Source organism: Macrobrachium rosenbergii, chromosome 10 (genome assembly GCF_040412425.1).
Source record: "Macrobrachium rosenbergii isolate ZJJX-2024 chromosome 10, ASM4041242v1, whole genome shotgun sequence".
Lineage (NCBI taxonomy): Eukaryota > Metazoa > Arthropoda > Malacostraca > Decapoda > Palaemonidae > Macrobrachium > Macrobrachium rosenbergii.
Genome location: NC_089750.1, coordinates 32807637 through 32827679, shown reverse-complemented (window position 1 = coordinate 32827679; position 20043 = coordinate 32807637). Strand labels below are relative to the sequence as shown.

General features: G+C 38.1%; 1 protein-coding gene across 1 annotated transcript in view; it reads right to left on the bottom strand.

Annotated features, from left to right (window-relative positions):
* The window catches only part of LOC136842587 (uncharacterized), a 441719-nt gene that overhangs the window by 263558 nt on the left and 158118 nt on the right, over window positions 1–20043 (bottom strand). Inside the window, 1 exon segment of the mRNA XM_067110134.1 lies at window positions 14741–14868. Coding sequence (XP_066966235.1) covers window positions 14741–14868 — 128 coding nt within the window.

Here is a 20043-nt window from a genome sequence, read left to right as displayed (position 1 = left end):
AATATTCACTAATTACTTGTTTTTTCATCTCATTTTCATGACTAAATGTACTTTCTGTGATAAAACTATTGAAATACTCGGGTAATGCTCGAGTTACGATAATTCACCTTATGATAATTCGATTTTATAATGGGGTAAGCAATTAATACCAATAGACAATATTATTTATAAAATTTTTTGAAATTTTGTGCAGGCACATGCAGCAGCATAATCAGGCAGTGAAAGAGACCAAATTACATTAGACAACTTTTCCTCCATCTCTTTATCCCTTGCTTCTAGTTAAAAGAGTAAAAGAGAATGATAAAAGTATTGTTAGTAACGTTATACTCTTGCGTAAATGTGTACAGCCATAAACAACCAACCAAGAAACTTGTTTTGCTTATAACCGAATCAATAACAACAGCCGTTTACCTGGTATTTCAACCATCGTACGGTAATAAACAATTACAGTAGCTTATAGCACAAATCACGTTAAGTAGAATAGGACTGATGTATTTTTACATTATACCTTTATTCGGTATGGATAAAAGATCGTCAAGGAAATACACTGCTAAATTTAAGCTGAAAGTTGTAGCTGAAGCTGAGAAAACAACGTTCAAGCTGCTAATGACTATACTGTAAATTATCATGCATCGGCAACATGGATGAAACTCGATCGTAATTAAAATTGGAGAGAAAGTATTTTAATCAAAACTACTGGGCATGACAGAACACATTACTGTTATTTTTACGCCGATAAACAATAAATACGTAAAGCTCTTATTATGACGAAATCAAGTGAAAATAGCAAATGGAATCTTGAATTTTTTTTACACAAAAACGTCCCCAAACGGCCATCATCATCTATTAATGAAAAAATAGATAAATTAATTTCACAATGAGACATATTTTAGTTATATTTCGACTTAAAAACAATTTGTATAACGAAAAATAACCTTGCCCCATATAAATAAAGTATCTAGAGATTAATGTGCTAACTAGAAGCAAGAAAAGTGCTCTGAACTGAATTAAATATGGCGAAATAAACACAGCATAAACGATTTCCAAACCAAAACATTGATCGTGATGCTATGACCGCCATTTATAATACAAAAGCAATATAAGAATATATATACAATATTATTGGATACAGTGAATTAAGGCATAAAAATTTAAAAGATGCATATTCGTTATGTTGACGTTTGTATAATACGGTATGTGAATATAGAGTACAGTATAATGTAGACTACGCCACCATATATGTATACAACGCACCATAGCGTAGGCTAAGCTAATTATTTTTATTCAATTTCTCTTTGCACTGAATTATCATGTCACTTTGCATGAACCTCCAGAATTAGTTGATATTAATAATTACTATACCGTGTATGTATAGAGTATACTTTATAGTGTAGGCTGGGCTACCATAATTATATGTACAGTAATACCCTGCACTTACGCGATTCAAGTTGCGCGAATTCACAGACACACGAATTTTTCACTGAACCTAACTAATGGTCATACATGAATTTTTCACAGACATGCAAACATTAGCGAACACTGAGAAACCCTGCAAAAGTGTTTGTTTAATTTTTTATGTAATTTATAAGTTTGCAAACTTTTATGTGTAAATTAAGTAACATTAAAATATTAAAATTAATCATTTTTCTCTCTCTCCTCTCTCTTTTACCGAGATGGGAGAATTTTTATGGTACATGTATACAGGTAAGTGTATTTGTTTTGTATGATAAATAAATTTTTTACCTAATAATAAGTAATAATTTTTAAATATTAATAAGATTAAATAATGATAATAATAATAATAATAATAACAATATAACAATAATAATATAACTGTAATTACAAAATTTATATTATTTCAAACAAACAAATTCTTCCTCCATCTTTTGTAAGAAACTCGAAGGCAAAAGCTGTCAGACATGTCATTTAACATGACAAGGAGGGGAGTGTTGCTGATTAGGGGTCAAAACTTTTTATTAACTCTCCCTCTTTCTCTGTGTCCGTGATAATTCATAAAAAATTTTACTCTCGTAAGTAAGGACAGCTGTTATCTCTCTCTCTCTCTCTCTCTCTCTCTCTCTCTTGATAGTCTCTGTCTCCGTTATTTCGTAAATAATTTAACTTGATATTTCAAGTAAGGACAATCTCTCTCTCTCGTGTTATTCTGTCTCTGTAATAACTGATAAATAATTTCACTCACTTGAGTAAGGACAACCCTACCCTTATCTCTCTCTCTCTCATAGTTAGCGCTCATACATTTTTACAACTTATTAGTTCTCTATACATCTTTACCTGTACAGTAGATAGTTTAAATTGATCTAATTTTATCTGTACCGTCTATAAAGTGTAAATGTGTTAGTGTGGCAAATACGTCCTAAAACACAGAGACATAATAACTAAGAGTTGTATCAGTCAAAATAAAATACATTGTTTGTTCATGAAAAAGCATTTCAGAACAAAGAGAATGAGACATAGAATGAAGTTATTAAAAAGAGGTTGAGAAGACTTCTAAAAATAGATCGGTTGGAAGGGGAGAGAGACAGAAATTCATTTCCAACTCTCTATTTTTATGTCAACCATTTATTTTTTTTTTTTTTTTTTTAAGGGTATTAACCCTTAAACGCCTGTTGGATGTTTTAAACGTCGTCCAAAATTGTCTGTCGAATGCCGAGTGGACGTTGCAAACGTCGACTGAAAATGCTTTTTTAAATATTCGCGGAAAAATAATTATAGGCCTAGTTTGCAGAAGATTTCAAATCCCGCGCCTCGGCAGATGCTGGGAGTTCACGGATCCAGCTGTTGTTTTGTTTCTGAGCATCACCCAGAAGCGCATGCGCCGAATTTCCCCATCTCGCATCAGAGAGCATCAGAGTAGCGCCTTGCGGAGCGATATTTTGACGCAGAGCGTGTTTTGCTGAACTTTTTGCGAGTGTTAGCGAAAGTCGTGCTGCAACAGAACGTTTGCAGAGATGTCGCAAAGGCGTCAGGAGCGTGAAAGGCGCACACTGCCTGTCGGAAGTGAGCGTGTGAGGCGAGTTTTGGACTTGGATGCTGGAGAAGGACCCAGCTTCTCAGCAGCGTGTTGTTCGCCCACGTGTGACCTATGGCGACCAAGGACCACATCCCGTTCCTTTTACGACCCCTAGGAAGCATCGGGGTGTCCTGAGGGGCATCCGAAAACATTTGGGAGGCCTCCAACAAAAGGACATTGATGAGTACTTGTTGGAGCTCGATCGAGAGCAGGTCGAAAGTCCTGATTTCGGTGGTAGATGGTCATCTAGCGATGACAACATAACGCCTGACGTCAGCAATGACGAATATTTGCCACCAATGTCCGTACGGGATCCTCAGCAGGAAAGTGAATTAGAGTTTAGTGGGTTTAGTGCCTACGAGGGAGAAAGTGAGTTGGAGGAGGAAGAGGATGACTCGATTGTGGCTGGTGGGGACGAAACAGAAAGTGATGGGGAAAGTGAAGGAGACGGCCCAGCTGGGAGTGTGAGAGTGCGAAGACGTGCCCGTGCGCGTGCGCAAACCCGTAGAAGGTCGCAACGTCGCGGCAGCTCAGGTGAAGGCCGTTCGTCCAAAAGTGATGAGGGGTGGTCGGAGGACCCCACCCCACCTAACATGCACCCATTCACGGCAGTACCTGGACTGACCGTCCTTGTGCCTCTCACGGTACTGGGGTTCATTCAGCTTTTCCTGACGCGGGAATTGCTTCAATTCCTGGTTGCGAGACGGTAGATTACGCCGGTACTGCCGTGAGGAATTGCGGACGACGTTGTCGCACCGCTGGCGGGCTGCAACCTCACGGACATGGCGCACTTTTGGGGCTCCACATATTCTTTGGGATGATGCCTGCTGCTGACGTCAGGCAATATTGAGGCGAATTTTTTTTAAGCACGCCTAATGTGGCCGCATTATGTCCCGTGATAGTTTCCTGGCATTGACAGGTATTTCAACGCCTTCAACCGAAGGGCTATACCTCGAATAACCCCGACCGCCTCATCTTAGTCCGCCCAGTGTTGGAGTTCATTCGTGAACGGTGTCAGACTCTCGTGGTTCCTTCGAAGAACCTTTCTTTGGATGAGGGTATGATACCATATAAAGGGCGTCTAAGTATCAAAGTGTACAACCCAAAGAAGCCAAAGAAGTATGGTGTAAAGTTATTTTTTATTACGGAAGCCAACACTGGATACGTTGTGGACTTCTTGGTGTATTCTGGGGTCTTCTCCACGCTGCATGACACTGTCTTCGGACTTGTGAATCGTTTTCGTAACCAGGGATACCACCTGTTTATGGATAATTATTATAACTCGGTATCCCTGGCCCAGGAACTGTATGAAGCAGGTGTGCATGTCAGTGGTACCCTTCGGTTGGTGCGTGGGGCCCCGAATGTCCTCAAGAGGTTTGCTAGCCACCCGCAACATCCTGCAAGAGGAGAGACAGAGTGGCGGCGGAAGGGAGATGTCTTCGTCATCTGTTGGAAGGGGGTCCGACTCGTGGCCATGATTACGACGAGTCATGAGCCCATCCAAGAGGAGATCACCCAGCGGAAGAAGACACGCCGGCAGGGTCGAGTTACATTTGAGGAGTTTCGTGTCCAGCGCCCTACTGTCATCGGGCACTACAACAGGCACATGGGAGGAGTTGATCTCTTTGATCAACTCATCCAGTATTATTCCTTCGCCAGGAGAACCAGGAGGTGGACACAGAAGCTCCTCAAATACCTCCTTCAGTTGGCCCTCCAGAATGCCTACATCATTTACTGTGGGTATAATTCGGATGCTCGGAGGTTGACCCACATCCAGTTTCTTGAGGTGGCTGGGAATGCCCTCATCAACCGATCCGGAGGAGTGGCCTTCCAAGCGGCCCCCCGCCCGAGCTCCAGCTCTGCCCCGAGAGGAAAGGTCAGATGTCGTGAGATACCCCGACATCATAATTCCTCATCCTGCCGGCGCCGCCCCTGCTGCCACCGACCTTGATGATGACGCGCGCCCCTGAAGGTGCCGCCCCTCGATTCCAGTGTCCTGTCGGGTAGCCGACCCTGTGTGTCGGCTGCAGCCAGGAGATCACACACTGGAGCTCATCGAAGGGGCAGACAGAACGGTGCTGGGTGTGCCATATGAATGGCAAGAGGAGAGACAGCCGGTACGTGTGTGTCGCACCTGCAACGTAGCACTTTGCAGGTTGGATGAGTGTAACCGCAGGTACCACAATGCGGTTATTTATTGGAGTGCGCCTGCCCGAGTGACACGGGAGGCGAAGTTTAGCCGCCCCACCAGCAGTAAGGGCGCGCGTCTCCCTCCTCCGCTTGTGCCCCGTCATGTTGGGAAGAAAAAAATGCAAGACTCTTCAATGGAGGAGGGAGAAAACAAGAAACAGCACGAAGAGTCAGGATTATGAGTGAGTATTCTGCATTTATTTTTTTTTTTAGTTTTATATTTACGAGTGAGTATTCTGCATTGAATTTATTTTTAGTTTTATATTTGAGTGAGTATTCTGCATTGAATTTATTTTTAGTTTTATATTTATTACAAGTTTTTATATATCTGTATTCATTGCTGTTTTGTATAATTTTGTTTTATGCAAAAACAATGTTTTTCACAACCATTCCTTTTAGTTATGTTTTCGTAACAAAGTAAAAAACAATATAATTTATATGTGTCTATGTATGAATGTCTGTATATATGTAGTATATATATATATGTATATATATATATATATATATATATATATATATATATATATATATATATATATATATATATATATATATATATATATATATATATATATATATATATATATATATATATATATATATATATATATATATATATATATATATATATATATATATATAATTTTTTTACTTGGGTCTCTTTTGGGTAAGCAAAAATCTCATATTCTGGTGATATTCAATCCTTTACCTTCATTTTGCAACAAACGGAAAGTCTCAGCACAATATTTAGATTTTTGGTGAATTTTTGAAACAAAAAATTCCTCCGCTCAGCATGTAGTGGACTCCGCTGAAAATCCTGTCATTTCTTGCGTCAGCTTGCCGTAATTTTTTCGCGTTTCATATTATTCGTTACATAAAGTGTTATACATCAAAATGTGCACAATTTCATGTAGAATACAAAAAAATAAATCATTCCTTTAGCTCTTCACAGTTTTTAAATATTTACATCGAAATAACGATAAATAGAAAAAATCAGCCTTGGTCAACTTTGACTCGAACAAATGATCAAAAACGCATCCGTAAGCCATAATTATTACATTCGAGTAACAATCAATCATTTACCTTCATTTTGCAACAAACGGAAAGTCTCTATCACAATATTTAGATTTTTGGTGAATTTTTAAAAAAATAATTTCCTCCGCTCACACATGAATCAGCTGAAAATCGTGTCATTTCTTGCGTCAGCTTGTCGTAATTTTTTTGCCCTTTCATATTATTCGTTACATAAAGTGTTATACATCAAAATGTGCGCAATTTCATGTAGAATACAACAAAAATATATCAATCCTTTAGCTCTTCACAGTTTTTAAATATTTACATCGAAATAACGATAAATAGAAAAAAATCAACCTTCGGTTAACTTTGACTCGAATAAAATTATAGAAAAACGCATCCGTAGCCATAATTATTACATTGAGTAACAATCAATCATTTACCTTCATTCTGCAACAAACGGAAAGTATCTAGCACAATATTGAGATTTTTGGTGAATTTAAAAAAAAAAAAAAAAAAAAAAAATTTCCTTCGCTCCCGCTTCAGATGAATCCGCTGAAAATCCTGTCATTTCTTGCGTCTGCTTGCCATAATTTTTTTGCCCTTTCATATTATTCGTTACATAAAGTGTTATACATCAAAATGTGCCCAATTTCATGTAGAATACAACAAAAAATAAATCATTCCTTTAGCTCTTCACAGGTTTTTAATATTTTTGCCGAAATAACGATAACTGACAAAATTTTAACGTTCGGTCAACTTTTGACTCGACGAAATGATCAAAAAACGATTCATAAGCCATAATTATAACATTCGAGTAACAATCAATCATTTACCTTCATTTTGCAACAAACGGAAAGTCTCTAGCACAATATTGAGATTTTTGGTGAATTTTTGAAAAAAAATAATTTCCTTCGCTATTGTAGCGCAGAATCAGCTGAAAATCGTGTCATTTCTTGCGTCAGCTTGCCGTAATTTTTTTGCCCTTTCATATTATTCGTTACATAAAGTGTTATACATCAAAATTGCAACAAAAAATATATCATTCCTTTAGCTCTTCACAGTTTTTAAATATTTACATCGAAATAACGATAAATAGAAAAAAATCAACCTTCGGTTAACTTTGACTCGACCGAAATGATCGAAAAACGCATCCGTAAGCCATAATTATTACATTCGAGTAACAATCAATCATTTACCTTCATTCTGCAACAAACGGAAAGTCTCTAGCACAATATTTAGATTTTTGGTGAATTTTTGGAACAAATATTTTCCTTTGCTCCGCGCACGCGGAATCCGCTGAAAATCCTGGCATTTCTTGCGTCTGCTTGCCGTAATTTTTTCGCCCTTTCATATTATTCGTTACACAAAGTGTTTATACATCAAAATGTGTGCAATTTCATGTAGAATACAACAATAAATATATCATTCCTTTAGCTCTTCACAGTTTTTTAATATTTTCACGAAATCACGATAACTGACAAAATTTTAACGTTCGGTCAACTTTGACTCGACCGAAATGATCGAAAAACGCATTCGTAGTAAGCCATAATTATTACATTCGAGTAACAATCAATCACTTACCTTCATTTTGCAACAAACGGAAAGTCTCTAGCACAATATTTAGATTTTTGGTGAATTTTTGAAAAAATAATTTCCTCCGCTCCGCGCGCGGACTCCACTGAAAATCGTGTCATTTCTTGCGTCAGTTTGCCGTAATTTTTTCGCCCTTTCATATTATTCGTTACATAAAGTGTTATACATCAAAATGTGTGCAATTTCATGTAGAATACAACAAAAAATAAATCATTCCTTTAGCTCTTCAGTTTTTAAATATTTACATCGAAATAACGATAAATAGAAAAAAATCAACCTTCGGTCAACTTTAACTTGATCGAAATGGTTAAAAAATGCAATTGTAAGCTAAAAAACTTACAGTCTAGTAATATTCAATCAATTTCCTTCATTTTGGCACAATTGGAAAGTCTCTAGCACAATATTTTGATTTTTGGTGAATTTTTGAAAAAAACTTTTTTTTACGGCCATGGTTTTAATTTTCAAGGGTGATTCATGGCCTTCGAATTTTATCTTTGCTATTCTCAGTGTTTTTCCATTACTCCGTCTACTGGCTATGTTGTATATTTCGCAATCTTTACTCTTTTGTACCTTTTTTAAGGGAATCCAGCAATATATTTTTTTGTATTGGTTCTTCATCATTATCAGGGAGTACTATGGTACCCTGTGCACTGTTCATATTGTCATATCTTTTTACATGTACCTTTATACTGTCAACATTTTTTATAGTTGAGTAGTTTTCTGATTGATTTTTTGTTGTGGTTTCTATCAACCACATCTGATCTTTTATTTGCCTGAATGACATTTCAGTAGTTGAAAGTTGATTCAACAGGAAGTTTTCTAATTTCAATGCCGATATTTTCTTCTCTGTTTCTAAGATCAGCAATCGTGACCAACTTCCACTTCCAGAGGGAGTCGAAGCGAGTCAAGGTTCTGTCAAGATATTTGTATTTTTTTGGTTTGCTTTTTACTGGAGCATGGGGCTCCAGTGTAATTACAGTAGTATTTTTTTCTTTTTTTCCCAGAGAGAGGTTGTCAGAGGAGGTTCCAGCGGTTGTCAACTGTGACGAGTCGCTACCATCAAAGGGTCCAGGTGTACTTAAATCTTTAACACTACTGAACATAAAGATTGAGATAAAGAAAAAAAAATAAACCTGAAAACCTTAAAAAAATATCATCAGCCCTTCATGGGGTTTATTCTTAAACCAATGGCACAAGTGAGAACTGACTCCCAAATGTCCACTCCCTACCCTACCCAACAGGGGATGGCACAGCATGATTAGAGTGACCCTAGTGTAAGCCAAACCCGCTTGCTAGGACTGATAATATTACTAAAATACAATCATCCCCACCCTAATCATGTCATGGGCAAACCAGATAGAATGCCAAGAGTCCTATCCCCAGAACCAGACCCCCTGGAATCCGTGGTCCAGCCCTGAAGAATAGTACCGCCTGATATCTCTCAGGTCTGAACATTATCAGGCAGTTGATGGTCCTACCACACTTCCCACTATTTAGCTTCAGATATAAACCCAATCCCAGTTATGATATGTTTTCCTATTAATCAGGTCCAATAAATTTTAGCAAAAGCGGAAAATTCCGCAAAAATTAATTCAAAGGAATACAGAATGGTACATGGGACCCTTGGACTCACACCTAGGTGGTCCCAAATCGAGGGGGCATGAGGTTAGAGACTGATACTAAATGTTTCCACATGCCAATCCATTCTAATTCAAGAAAATTCTTCTAGTTACGTTTTCATGGCAAAGTATATACCAATGTACTTCAGTCTGAGCTCAGCTCATCAAGTTTTTACAATAGCTATATTGCAATTGAGCACCTGTTAGGTATTTTAATGCTTCTCTACCTAGAAGACTGTCTGATTCTAGCATCCAGCTTAGAAGGGAGCCTGAAGGCAAGAGAAACAATACTAGAGGCAAGAGAAACAATACTAGAGTTGACAAGTCTGTTGGGAACATTAAATAGATATTCCAAAATCCAATTTGATTCTAACTCATAAGTTTTCTTACCTGGGAATGCTACTGGATACCTGGAATTTTCTGGATTCTCTGGAGAAGCATGTAGACAATTTTCTTTTAAAACTAGAAGAATTTATATCCTTTGCTCCTGTGACAGCCAAGAAGTGGCTGTCTCTGTTGACATAGATTGAGAATGAAACCAAATGAATTCTTCCTCAAGAATCACTGGAACTGGAAAGTTCAATCAGGCACTATTTGAACCCAAGTCTAAAGGGAATTACAGGATCCCCTGAGATGGTGGTGCCATTAGCCTATGTTGCAAGGTGTCTTCCACTAGTTGAAAAGCCGAGACGGCACACTGTATTCAGACTTGTAGTCAAGAAGGATGGGGAGCTGTCACAGCTGAAAGGCATGTAGAAAGTGTTTGGTCTGCAGAGGAGCATGAACTCCACATAAATTATTTGGGCATGTTGGGAATAAGGAATGCTCTTCTAGCGCTGGAGGATCTACTACAGAGCAGGAAGGTGGCACTTTTCAAACGATACAACAGCTGTGGCTTATCTCAACAACCAAGGGAGCACAAGTAAAAGCTTTATTCCTGCTCACAAGCAGCATTCTCCCCTGGACAGAGGAGAGGAACATTCTTCTGTTGCCTCAATTTGTGATAAGAAGAATGAACAGTTTGGTAGACTGATTACGCAGGACAGATCATATTCTATCACAGAATGGACTCTGCATCCACAAAAACCTTTGGAAGCTGTGGGGCAGTAGCCTTCTGGATCTATTTTTGCCATTACCTTCAACAACTGCCTATTGGTGTACTGCTCGGCAGTCAGGGTCCTCAAGCTTGTGTGGTCAACGCAATGCAGTTAAATTGGTCTATGCTTTTCCCCCTTTGCTATCATATCAAGGTTCTGTCAAAATTCCATATGGCTGTGAATTTGCATGTCTTTGGTGACTCCATGGTGACTGCTCAGACTGGTTCCCAGACCTTCTGCCTATGTTTGTAGATTGCCCAAATCTCCTTCCACCAAGGAAGGATGCAAACATCAGGATGCCTGAGGTTTCACCTAATCCTTCCCATGCTTCAGGTGGAAGCTTCTTGACTATCTCTTACAAGCAATGGGCTTTTTTACAGGATGCTGAGTCCTAGACTGCTGGTTTCTCAAAGAAATTTGTAAATTTGCTGGCACAAACCCTAATGAGTCTTTGAAATGCCAATGAGACCTCCTGCTCTTCCTCCCCCTCAGAATCCATATACAGAGCCTCAGCCTCATCAGGGGGAACTCTTGGGGAAGCAGGGGTGGCAGGAGCAAAATTCCCTGCTCCCTAAGAGGAATGGCATTTCCAATCCTCTATAAAGGACTTTAATTTTGAAGCAAATACTTGCTCCATACAAATGGAAGAACTGGTGCCAACTTGCACCTTGGCACCTGGCACCAAAGAATCAGCAACACTAGAAGCAGAAAACTCATGTGCAGTAACATGCTCCTGTGCTGACAAGGCAGTGGAAGGCAACGCTGAAACCTCTGAAGGAGCCATCAACAAATATCCTGGCAGAGGAGATAAACTAATCCCTTCTGATACTGATGCAGTATCAGTAAAAGGCAAGGGATGAGCCTGCCCAAAACAAAATTGCTATCCTGAATGCCACTGAAGAAACAGGTAAGAAACCTGCAGCACCCAAGAAGACCACAAAGTAAAACAGTTCAAGAAAATGCCTAGAATGGCAGTGAGGAGTCTGATGCAAAAGAAAAGGGGAACAAGACTAGCAGCTTAACACTTGAAGAGAGCAGGGACTACATGTGGCAGCAATGGCGATCCCTGAGAGAACACAGAGAACAACACAACTTCTACCTTCTTGATCTGCACAAGAAATCTGCACCACCTACAAGGTGTCATGGCATGCTGAAAATGCCTGCAAAAGGAAGGTGAACATGGAAAACAAATTTCACACACCCAATCTCGGTTACTCAAACAAATCTCCCGCATGTTAAGCAAATGATGTGAATACAGTACAAACCGGCATACCTAGACCACCTGGAGACTGAGAAGACAAACTGCTTTAATCTGTTCAAAGCCAACCCTAAGTTCGAAGTTAATCTCCTTTTATTGCCTTTCCAAGACAATGCCACAAGCACCTGGTGCCAGAGAGTGCCTCTGAGACATTACAGAAGCCCCCTGCATGGGAAAAATTGCCAAACAAGGTTTGGAAATAAAAAGAGAACCAGAAAAATAATCCTGCATAGGGATCACTAAGATTATGAGGCCTCCTGCAAGGCCTGGGAGACACAGAGACAGGATCAGCTCTCGAGTATGCATGCTTGACTTCAGCTAAAATAGCTATATCCTACCTATAAAACCTCTTCGATTTTGCCATGAGCATCCTTCTTTGCCTAAGTGCCAACCTGTGTGTGACATGCACCAGGTTGACAGAGGAAGATGACAACTAACACAAACTACTACCACTCCCGGACATGACCTGCTTCCCCATACCTCCCACAAAGGGGGAAGGTCACAGAGTATGGCTAAGATACAACCAACAGGGAGGGAGGGAGTGGTGTTGGCATTTCCTCTGCCGCTAGAGGGGAACCCATAATAAGGTGACAATTTGAACTGGTAAAAAGCGAGTGTGGAGGTGGTGACCTTCCTACGTACGGAGTTATGTATTAATAAGTATAACAGAGTGAAAAATTCATAACTGAAATATGTTATTGTTGAATTTACTTCTATTAGCAAGTGGTGAAAAAGCTTAAAGATGGAGTGTAATACATAACACAATTGTCACAACCGAAGGTGGAGTGATTCAAGGGGTAACCTATTTGTCAGTTTTAGGTATTATATATTTTGTATTCAAGGGTAATGTAGTTGTGTTAGAAATGTTAGTAAACTTGTATCCTGTTATCCTGTTAAAGTATCATGTGTTCGTGAACTTGACTTATGAGTGTGTTACGAGTTGTGTCTGACATCTCAAGTTTAGAGTTTTTACATCAATACAAGTGTAGCTAACTTTGAGCATAAGCTTTTCATCACTTAGTTAAGACGGTATGTAGCTAACTCTGAGCATAAGCTTTTCATCACTTAGTTAAGATGGTAGTCTTGCTCTTTTTAAATTAACAAAAATAATGTAAAATGACATGAAGTATTGTCACAAACTTCTGAAGGCAAAAATTGCATAAAAGTAGCTAAATCAGCTTCAAACTTGCCAGACCACATATTCTGAATGATATAACAGGCTTTGAGAGAAGAAATACAGTATATGCCAGCGTATGAGGCAACCTTTTAACCTTTAAAAATCTCCCCCAAAATGGGGGGTCGTCTTATATGCCAAGTATAAAAAGCAAACCTTAAATCCTGCAGAAACTTTTAATGATACGCTAACCTCTAAAGTGTTGATAGATGTGTCAACAGTTAACTACTGTAAACAAAACAACTGTTATAACAGTAAAAACCGTAGGTAATTCAAGTGAATCGCTAGCGACACAACTATCGATACTGTAAACAAAACTGTAATTACAGTAATTACCATAATTAGATGCCACGATGAGCAAGCTCTAACTTTGTAACTAGTTTTATCCAGAGTACAATTATTATAAGGCAATAATATTAGATATTTTTGTTATTGATACTTATTATAAAATGCCCTTTTAACACTGACATAATTTGAAGTTATCAAAAGGGTTAAGTGGGGTAGTCTAACTTTCTTGTTTATGAAACACAGCCATGTTTGTAGTTCCCAGTCATTCTTGACTTATGAGCCTTGTTGTTTACTAAAGGCCAATATTTCCTTGGTAGTATTTTATAATCAAAGTAAAGGGTTTTGTGACATCGATAGTTCCACAGCTATCCTTAATATTGGGGTTCTTCCCAATTTTTTTTCGTAATGGTGAGCTTTGCCAAACATTTTACAATCTTGAAGATAATGATTTTACATATTTTTGGTACAATAATTCCAATAATTATTATTTTTATTTATGTACCAACTAACTTAAGCTAATATTGTTATTTAATTTAATAAACTGGGGGTCGTCTTATATGCCAGCATATACAATAATTTTTGAGGGAGAAAGATCTCTAGGTAAAAAGGAAGAGCAAGAAGACCTACTCTCTGACACTGAAAACCTGAAAAATGAAAAATTCTTTTCTTTCTTTACTTATTCTTATTAGCTTCTTTCCTCTTCTTATGCTTTAAATAATCATTCATGGTCTCATTTGGCCAATCAACACAGTGATCGCAGATCTTTAAAGGTGGAATCCTTGTTCCTACATGTAATGCAAAAGTCATGATCATCATGGCTAAAGAATAAAGATGGATAATACACCCTCTTAACTTAAAGATTCTATAAATTTTGTTATCCTCTTTAACTGACATCATACATGACTGACAAAAACCAAGAAAGGACAAACCAAAATAAAAAAAACAATCCAAATTGGAAACAATTATGTAAACAGCATCTTCCAATACATCTTCAGACTGATGACAGACAAAAAACTGAAAACGGACACTTGAACCAGCAGTTCACCTTACAGGGAGGGCCAATAGGCAGTGCAATCTAAACAATCCTATTAATTTTTCAGTTTTCAAAATCTACTGTCCTCCCACCTGATGGGGATGCAGGAATACAGCTATCATAATAGAGAGGTAAGATTTATTTAAAAAATTAAAAATGAGCCAGCAAATTTTTTTGAAAAACTTAGTTCTTATAACTCTGGGACATCTAGATACTGCAGTCCTCTGGGTGATGATCATCCAGATAACTGTGTCTTTGCTAAATAAGGTTTATTACTCTTTTCAAAAGTCAAATACATCACAACCATACACTAACAATAGTGCTTGCTGACAGAAACAGGAAAATTATTGGTAGTCTACCGTACTTATAAAACTATTCAAGCACACTATCAAAACAGAAGTATAGTTATGAAATTGCCTTTCAAGATTCAGAAGACTTACCTTTTGATCTTCAGTTAATGAAGCACTGTAGATCAACAACATTTCAATACAAGCTTCCAAAAACTGGGCAGCTAGGTCATAACTGCCTCCCTTAAATGCTAAAACTCCAAGATTGCCACTGTTTGCTCCTAAAAAGTAAAAAGAACAAATTAAATTTCATGTAAATTTATTTAAAATTCTTTAAATACGTGACTTTTGAAACAGGTCTATAAAGGTAAGGTTAGTACTCCAACACCTCGTCAAGAACAGCTGCCCCTTCAGGACTAACTTTGATTATTATCATTATATTTTTCTTTTTATGAGAAATCATGCTAGGAATGATATACCAACATCATAACTACTTCCAACTTGTTAACTCTGTTGAGAATATTTGTGCATGACATTGCACTCCACGCTCATCATTTATTTATGTTATGTTTGTTTATATTTATGTTTTGAGAAAGGACCGAGGAAAGCATCATGATGAAGGCACTTGGTAGGTCAGATCTCCAAGGTAAATAAAGTAAGTTTTTTATGTCTGCCTTTGATCTCTCCTGCCACACTGGTCTACACAACCAACAAATGGTAGCAGAGTGTGGTTGTGGCAGGAAGGAGGAGGAGATTAATGAGTAATTTAGAAGAAAAGACGACATAAACATGGGTAGCGTCGGTGAACATGGCGGGTGGCTGGTGCTGCCAGTCTTTGGAGCTGATAATGGTTATGACCACTGGAAATGAGCTGAAAGTATGGCAGCTCGTCACAAGTATCGAGAAAAAAAAAACAAGCTGTGGTTGTTGCCCTGTCATTCCCAGAAGGAAGCGAGGTAAGGAGCAAGGTTTTCGAGGAAGTTGATATTGAAGAGTTGACAGTCAAAGATGGAATGAAAGTTTTGCTTCAACATTTGGACAACTGGTACAAGAAGGATGAGAGGTCAGCAGCGTATGAGGCATGGACAAGATTTAGCAGCTACAAAAAGGAAAAGAAACATACAATGGAGAAGTACATTTTGGATTTTGTGAAGAGAAGTGCAGTTCTGGAGAGGTACGAAGTATGTATACCAAAATGTATTTTAGCATTTAAGCTACTAGACAGTGCAGGGCTAGAGGTTAAAGATAAACAAATAGTGTTGGCAGCAGTGTCCTTTAGTTAAACAGATAAAAATGTTTGATTCCTTGCAGCAAGCCCTTAGGAAATTTTTTGGAAGTCAAGAAGTGTTATCATTGGGTGCAGTATCAAGCAGGAGTGAGATTGAGACCCCTGCTGTGGTGATAAAATCTGAACAGTATTTAGCACGGAGGAGGTAAATGTCATTGCACGTGGAAGAAGACAGGAAGGTTTAGAGGTAGAGGATGAGGAAGCATAGCAAACAGAATTGAAACAAATAGGCAGAGAAACTCATATATGGTAAGGTCAAGAAATGTTGTGTGTGTGGATCAGAGTACCATCTGTCTCCAGCATGCCCAAAAAATGTGTATGTATGTAGCGTAAAGGATGAAGAGTTATATTCTGTTATTATTGAAAATCCTAAAAGGATGCAGAGTTATATTCTGTTATTATTGAAAATCCTAAAATGACATCAGTGTTCATGACAGAATCTATTAATTATGCTATCCTGGACAGTCTCCAGTTCTACAATGTGTAGTAGTGATTAGTTAAAAGCACACAAACAGTCTTGTCGGATGAGGAAAAAATGAGAATAAAAGAGGAAGAAAGTGAAACAATTTTAAGTTTGATGATGGTAATGTGTACAAATCAATGATGAAAGTAAAATTTCCAGTGAACACTATAGGTGACAGAGCAAGTGTGATAGCAGATGTGGTAAACTGCTCTATCCCCCTTTTATTCAGTAACAAATTAATGAAGAGAGCACAAATGATATTGGACTTGGAGAATGATACTGCAGAAATTCATGGGAAAAAGTTGAAATTGAGGTGCAATTCTTCAGGGCACTATTGCCTTCCACTGAGGGATGAGAAAGAAGCCTGAAAGAACAATGAAGAAATAATGACCTTGGGAGATAATGAAAAGGAGAAGATAGGAAAATTGCACCAATAATTTGGCGAGATGCATGAAATATAAGAAAACACCATCAAGGTCAATTGTTAGTGTGAATATGGCACAGGATTTCAGTGAAGTAGTGGCATAAGACCTAAATGAGTAAAATAAGGGGATATATATTTTCTGCACATGGTGGATATGGCAACAAGGTTCTCAAAGTCTTGTATGACAAGAAGTTAAGAGAAAATTATGGAGACATGGTTGGAAACTGGTTTGGGACCCCCCTGTGAAATTCTTGTGTGATAATGGTGGGGAGTTTGCCAACAACACACTTCTAGAAATGTGTGAGAACATGAACATTCAAGTGATACATACAGCAGCATATTCTCCCTTCAGTAATGGCCTCTTTGAGCGTAATAATGCAGTTATAGACAAAATGGTGAAAAGAATTAAGGTAGAGCAACCAAAACTATCTTTAAAAGTGGCTTTGGCATGGGCAGTCAGTGCTAAAAATTGTCTCCAAGTGGTAGGGGGTTTTAGCCCTTATCAACTCATGTATGGGCAGAATCCTAGCCTACCTTGTACCATGAATGATGAACTTCCTGCACTGGAGGGTACATCATCTAGTGAAATGGTTGCCAAATATCTCAATGCTTGCCACTCTGCAAGAAAAACCTTTATTGCTGATGAAACTTCTGAGACAATACAAATGGCACTAAGAAACAAAGTAAGAACCACTGGTAAAGTCCTTAAGAATAGAGATCAAGTCTATATTAAGAGCAAAAGGAATGGAAAGGAACATCAGTCACTGGTCAAGATAGAAGAACAGTGATTTTGAAGTATGGTTCAAATATTGTAAGAGCACATGAAACACACATCCAGGAGATACCATAGTTTTGATAGAAATGCTGAAGAAGGAAGAAATGTACTCCTTGATATGTTGAGGTATCAAAGAGAAAAGGATGAAATGGACAATAGCAAGAAGAATGAGATAGAAGCAGTCATACATACAGTGAAAAATGAAAAAAATTAGGAGGAAGACAAAGAGAACCACACCAAAGTTGCGGACACTTCATCTGAAGATAATTTAACAATCAGGGGTATTCCAAAGATTGGACAGAGAGTAAGATTCCTGCTGAAAGAGTCTGATGAATGGCAGACAGGCACTGTTCACAGCCATGCTGGAAAATCTACAGGAAAATATAGTAGTTGGAGGAATATTGAACATGAAGATGGACATATAACAGCCATTTAGTTGGAGGAATATTGAACATTAAGATGGGCATATAACAAACTATGAGGAAATTCCTAACTTGGGTCAAAAGGCATTGTCAGTTCAATGGGTGGTAACAGAAAAGGAAAACAGTGATGGGGAAAAGAAAATTAAAGCACAACTAGTTGCCAGAGGTTTTGAGGAAAAAGAAATCCAGTTAGATTCTCCCACTGTTTGCAAGCATGGAAGTGTTGAGGTCCTTTGTTGGTATATTGTCTTCCAAAAGATGGACAGAGAATTAAATTGATATTAAGGCTGCATTCCTACAGAGAGAACAGTTTGAACATGAAGTGTATCTTATTCCACGTGTTGAAGATGGCTGTGATAATAATGTACTATGGAAATTTTGAAAATGTGTATATGGTCTTAATGATGCTGCTAGAAAATGGTATATCACAGTGAAGACTTTCTTGTTGAAGATGGGATGTAATCAGGTGAAAACTGACCCTGCAGCATTCAAATGGTATTATGAAGGAGACTTGTGTGTATATTTTTGATGTATGTAGATGATTTCTTGTGGGGAGGAATAAAGAAATTTGAAAGCGTAGTTATTGCCGGAATTAGAAATCATTTTCAGGTTAGGGAGCAAAGTAATGATATATTCAGACACATTGGCCTGGATATTGTACAATTGAGCATGGTGTCACACTTCATCAAAATGAGTATTGTAAATCAAAATGAAGAATGTAAATCTCTGGAATCTATAAATGCAAGTGCTGAGAGAGGATTAAATAAGAATACAAAGTGTAATGTAGAGGAAAAGGAGAATTTTAGGAGTCTTGTAGGCCAACTAGGATGGTTACGTACTAATTCAAGACCTGACTTGTCATATGATGCATTGGAACTTAGCTGTAAAATAATTAACCCTAAAGTAAAAGATCTGATTGAAGCAAACAAATGCCTAAGAAAAGCCTGTACCTTTGAGAGCTGTATGTACTTCCCTGGACTGGATGACAGCTTTAAGTTTAAGTTTAATCTCCCTGATGGATTTAATAGCGCTGGGGGCTTTGTGATTTTCTTAGTGGATGAAAATGGAAATAGTTGTCCTTTATACCAGGATTCAAAGAAAATAGAAGGGTTGTAAAAAGCACTCTTGCAGCAGAAACACTAGCAGCTGCTGAGGCAGTAGATATGGCCTACTATCTTGGAATCATTTTGTCCCAAATATTGTATGATGGAAAGAGAAATCTGCCTGTGGAACTCTATGCAGATAACCGTTCACTTTATGAGAATGTCTACTCGGTTAAAAATGTTTCAGGAAACTTTGCGTAGATTCAAAAGTACAGTTGGCTGATGTGTTAATAAAAAGGGCTTAAACTCTTTAAGAACAGCTAAAGTATTTGAGAATGGATCCCTGAAATCATAAGTAGCTTTTATTAGTAGACAATTTTATTTTTTTCTATACCATGTAATGCTTATTACTTTGGGAGTAGATTTCTTTGTTTCCTTTCAAAAGAGAGGGAATATGCTAACTATGTTGAGAATATTTGTGTATGACACTGCGCTTTGCGTGCTCATCATTTGTTTGTGTTGTGTTTGTTTATGTTGTGAGAACGGACCGAACGAAGTGTCGATGTAGGCACTGGGTAGGTCAGATCTCCAAGGTAAATAAAATCAGTTTTTATGTCTGCCTTTGATTTCTCCCGCCACACTGGCCCACAAGATCAACACAACTCGCTATTAGGCCAAAGTACCTTACTGATAAGAAAGATCTTTGCTTCCATAGGACAAGCAACTTGAAAACTTACATCTTGAAAGGAGGAAGGTTAAAAATCTGACATCATACCTGTGCCATAACATGTAGCTCTTGGCAGCTTCATAAACTTGGAAACTGAAGTAGTGGCATCCAAGAACCAGCTTTAAGGAATACACTTTCAAGATTGCTTCAAACCACACCTTAACCCTTAAACGCCTATTGGACGTACCATACGTCGACTTAAATTGTCTGTTGGGTGCCGAGTGGATGTAAAGTACCTCGACTACAAAAAATTTCAACCTTCGGTCAACTTTGACTCGACCGAAATGGTCGAAAAACGCAATTGTAAGCTAAAA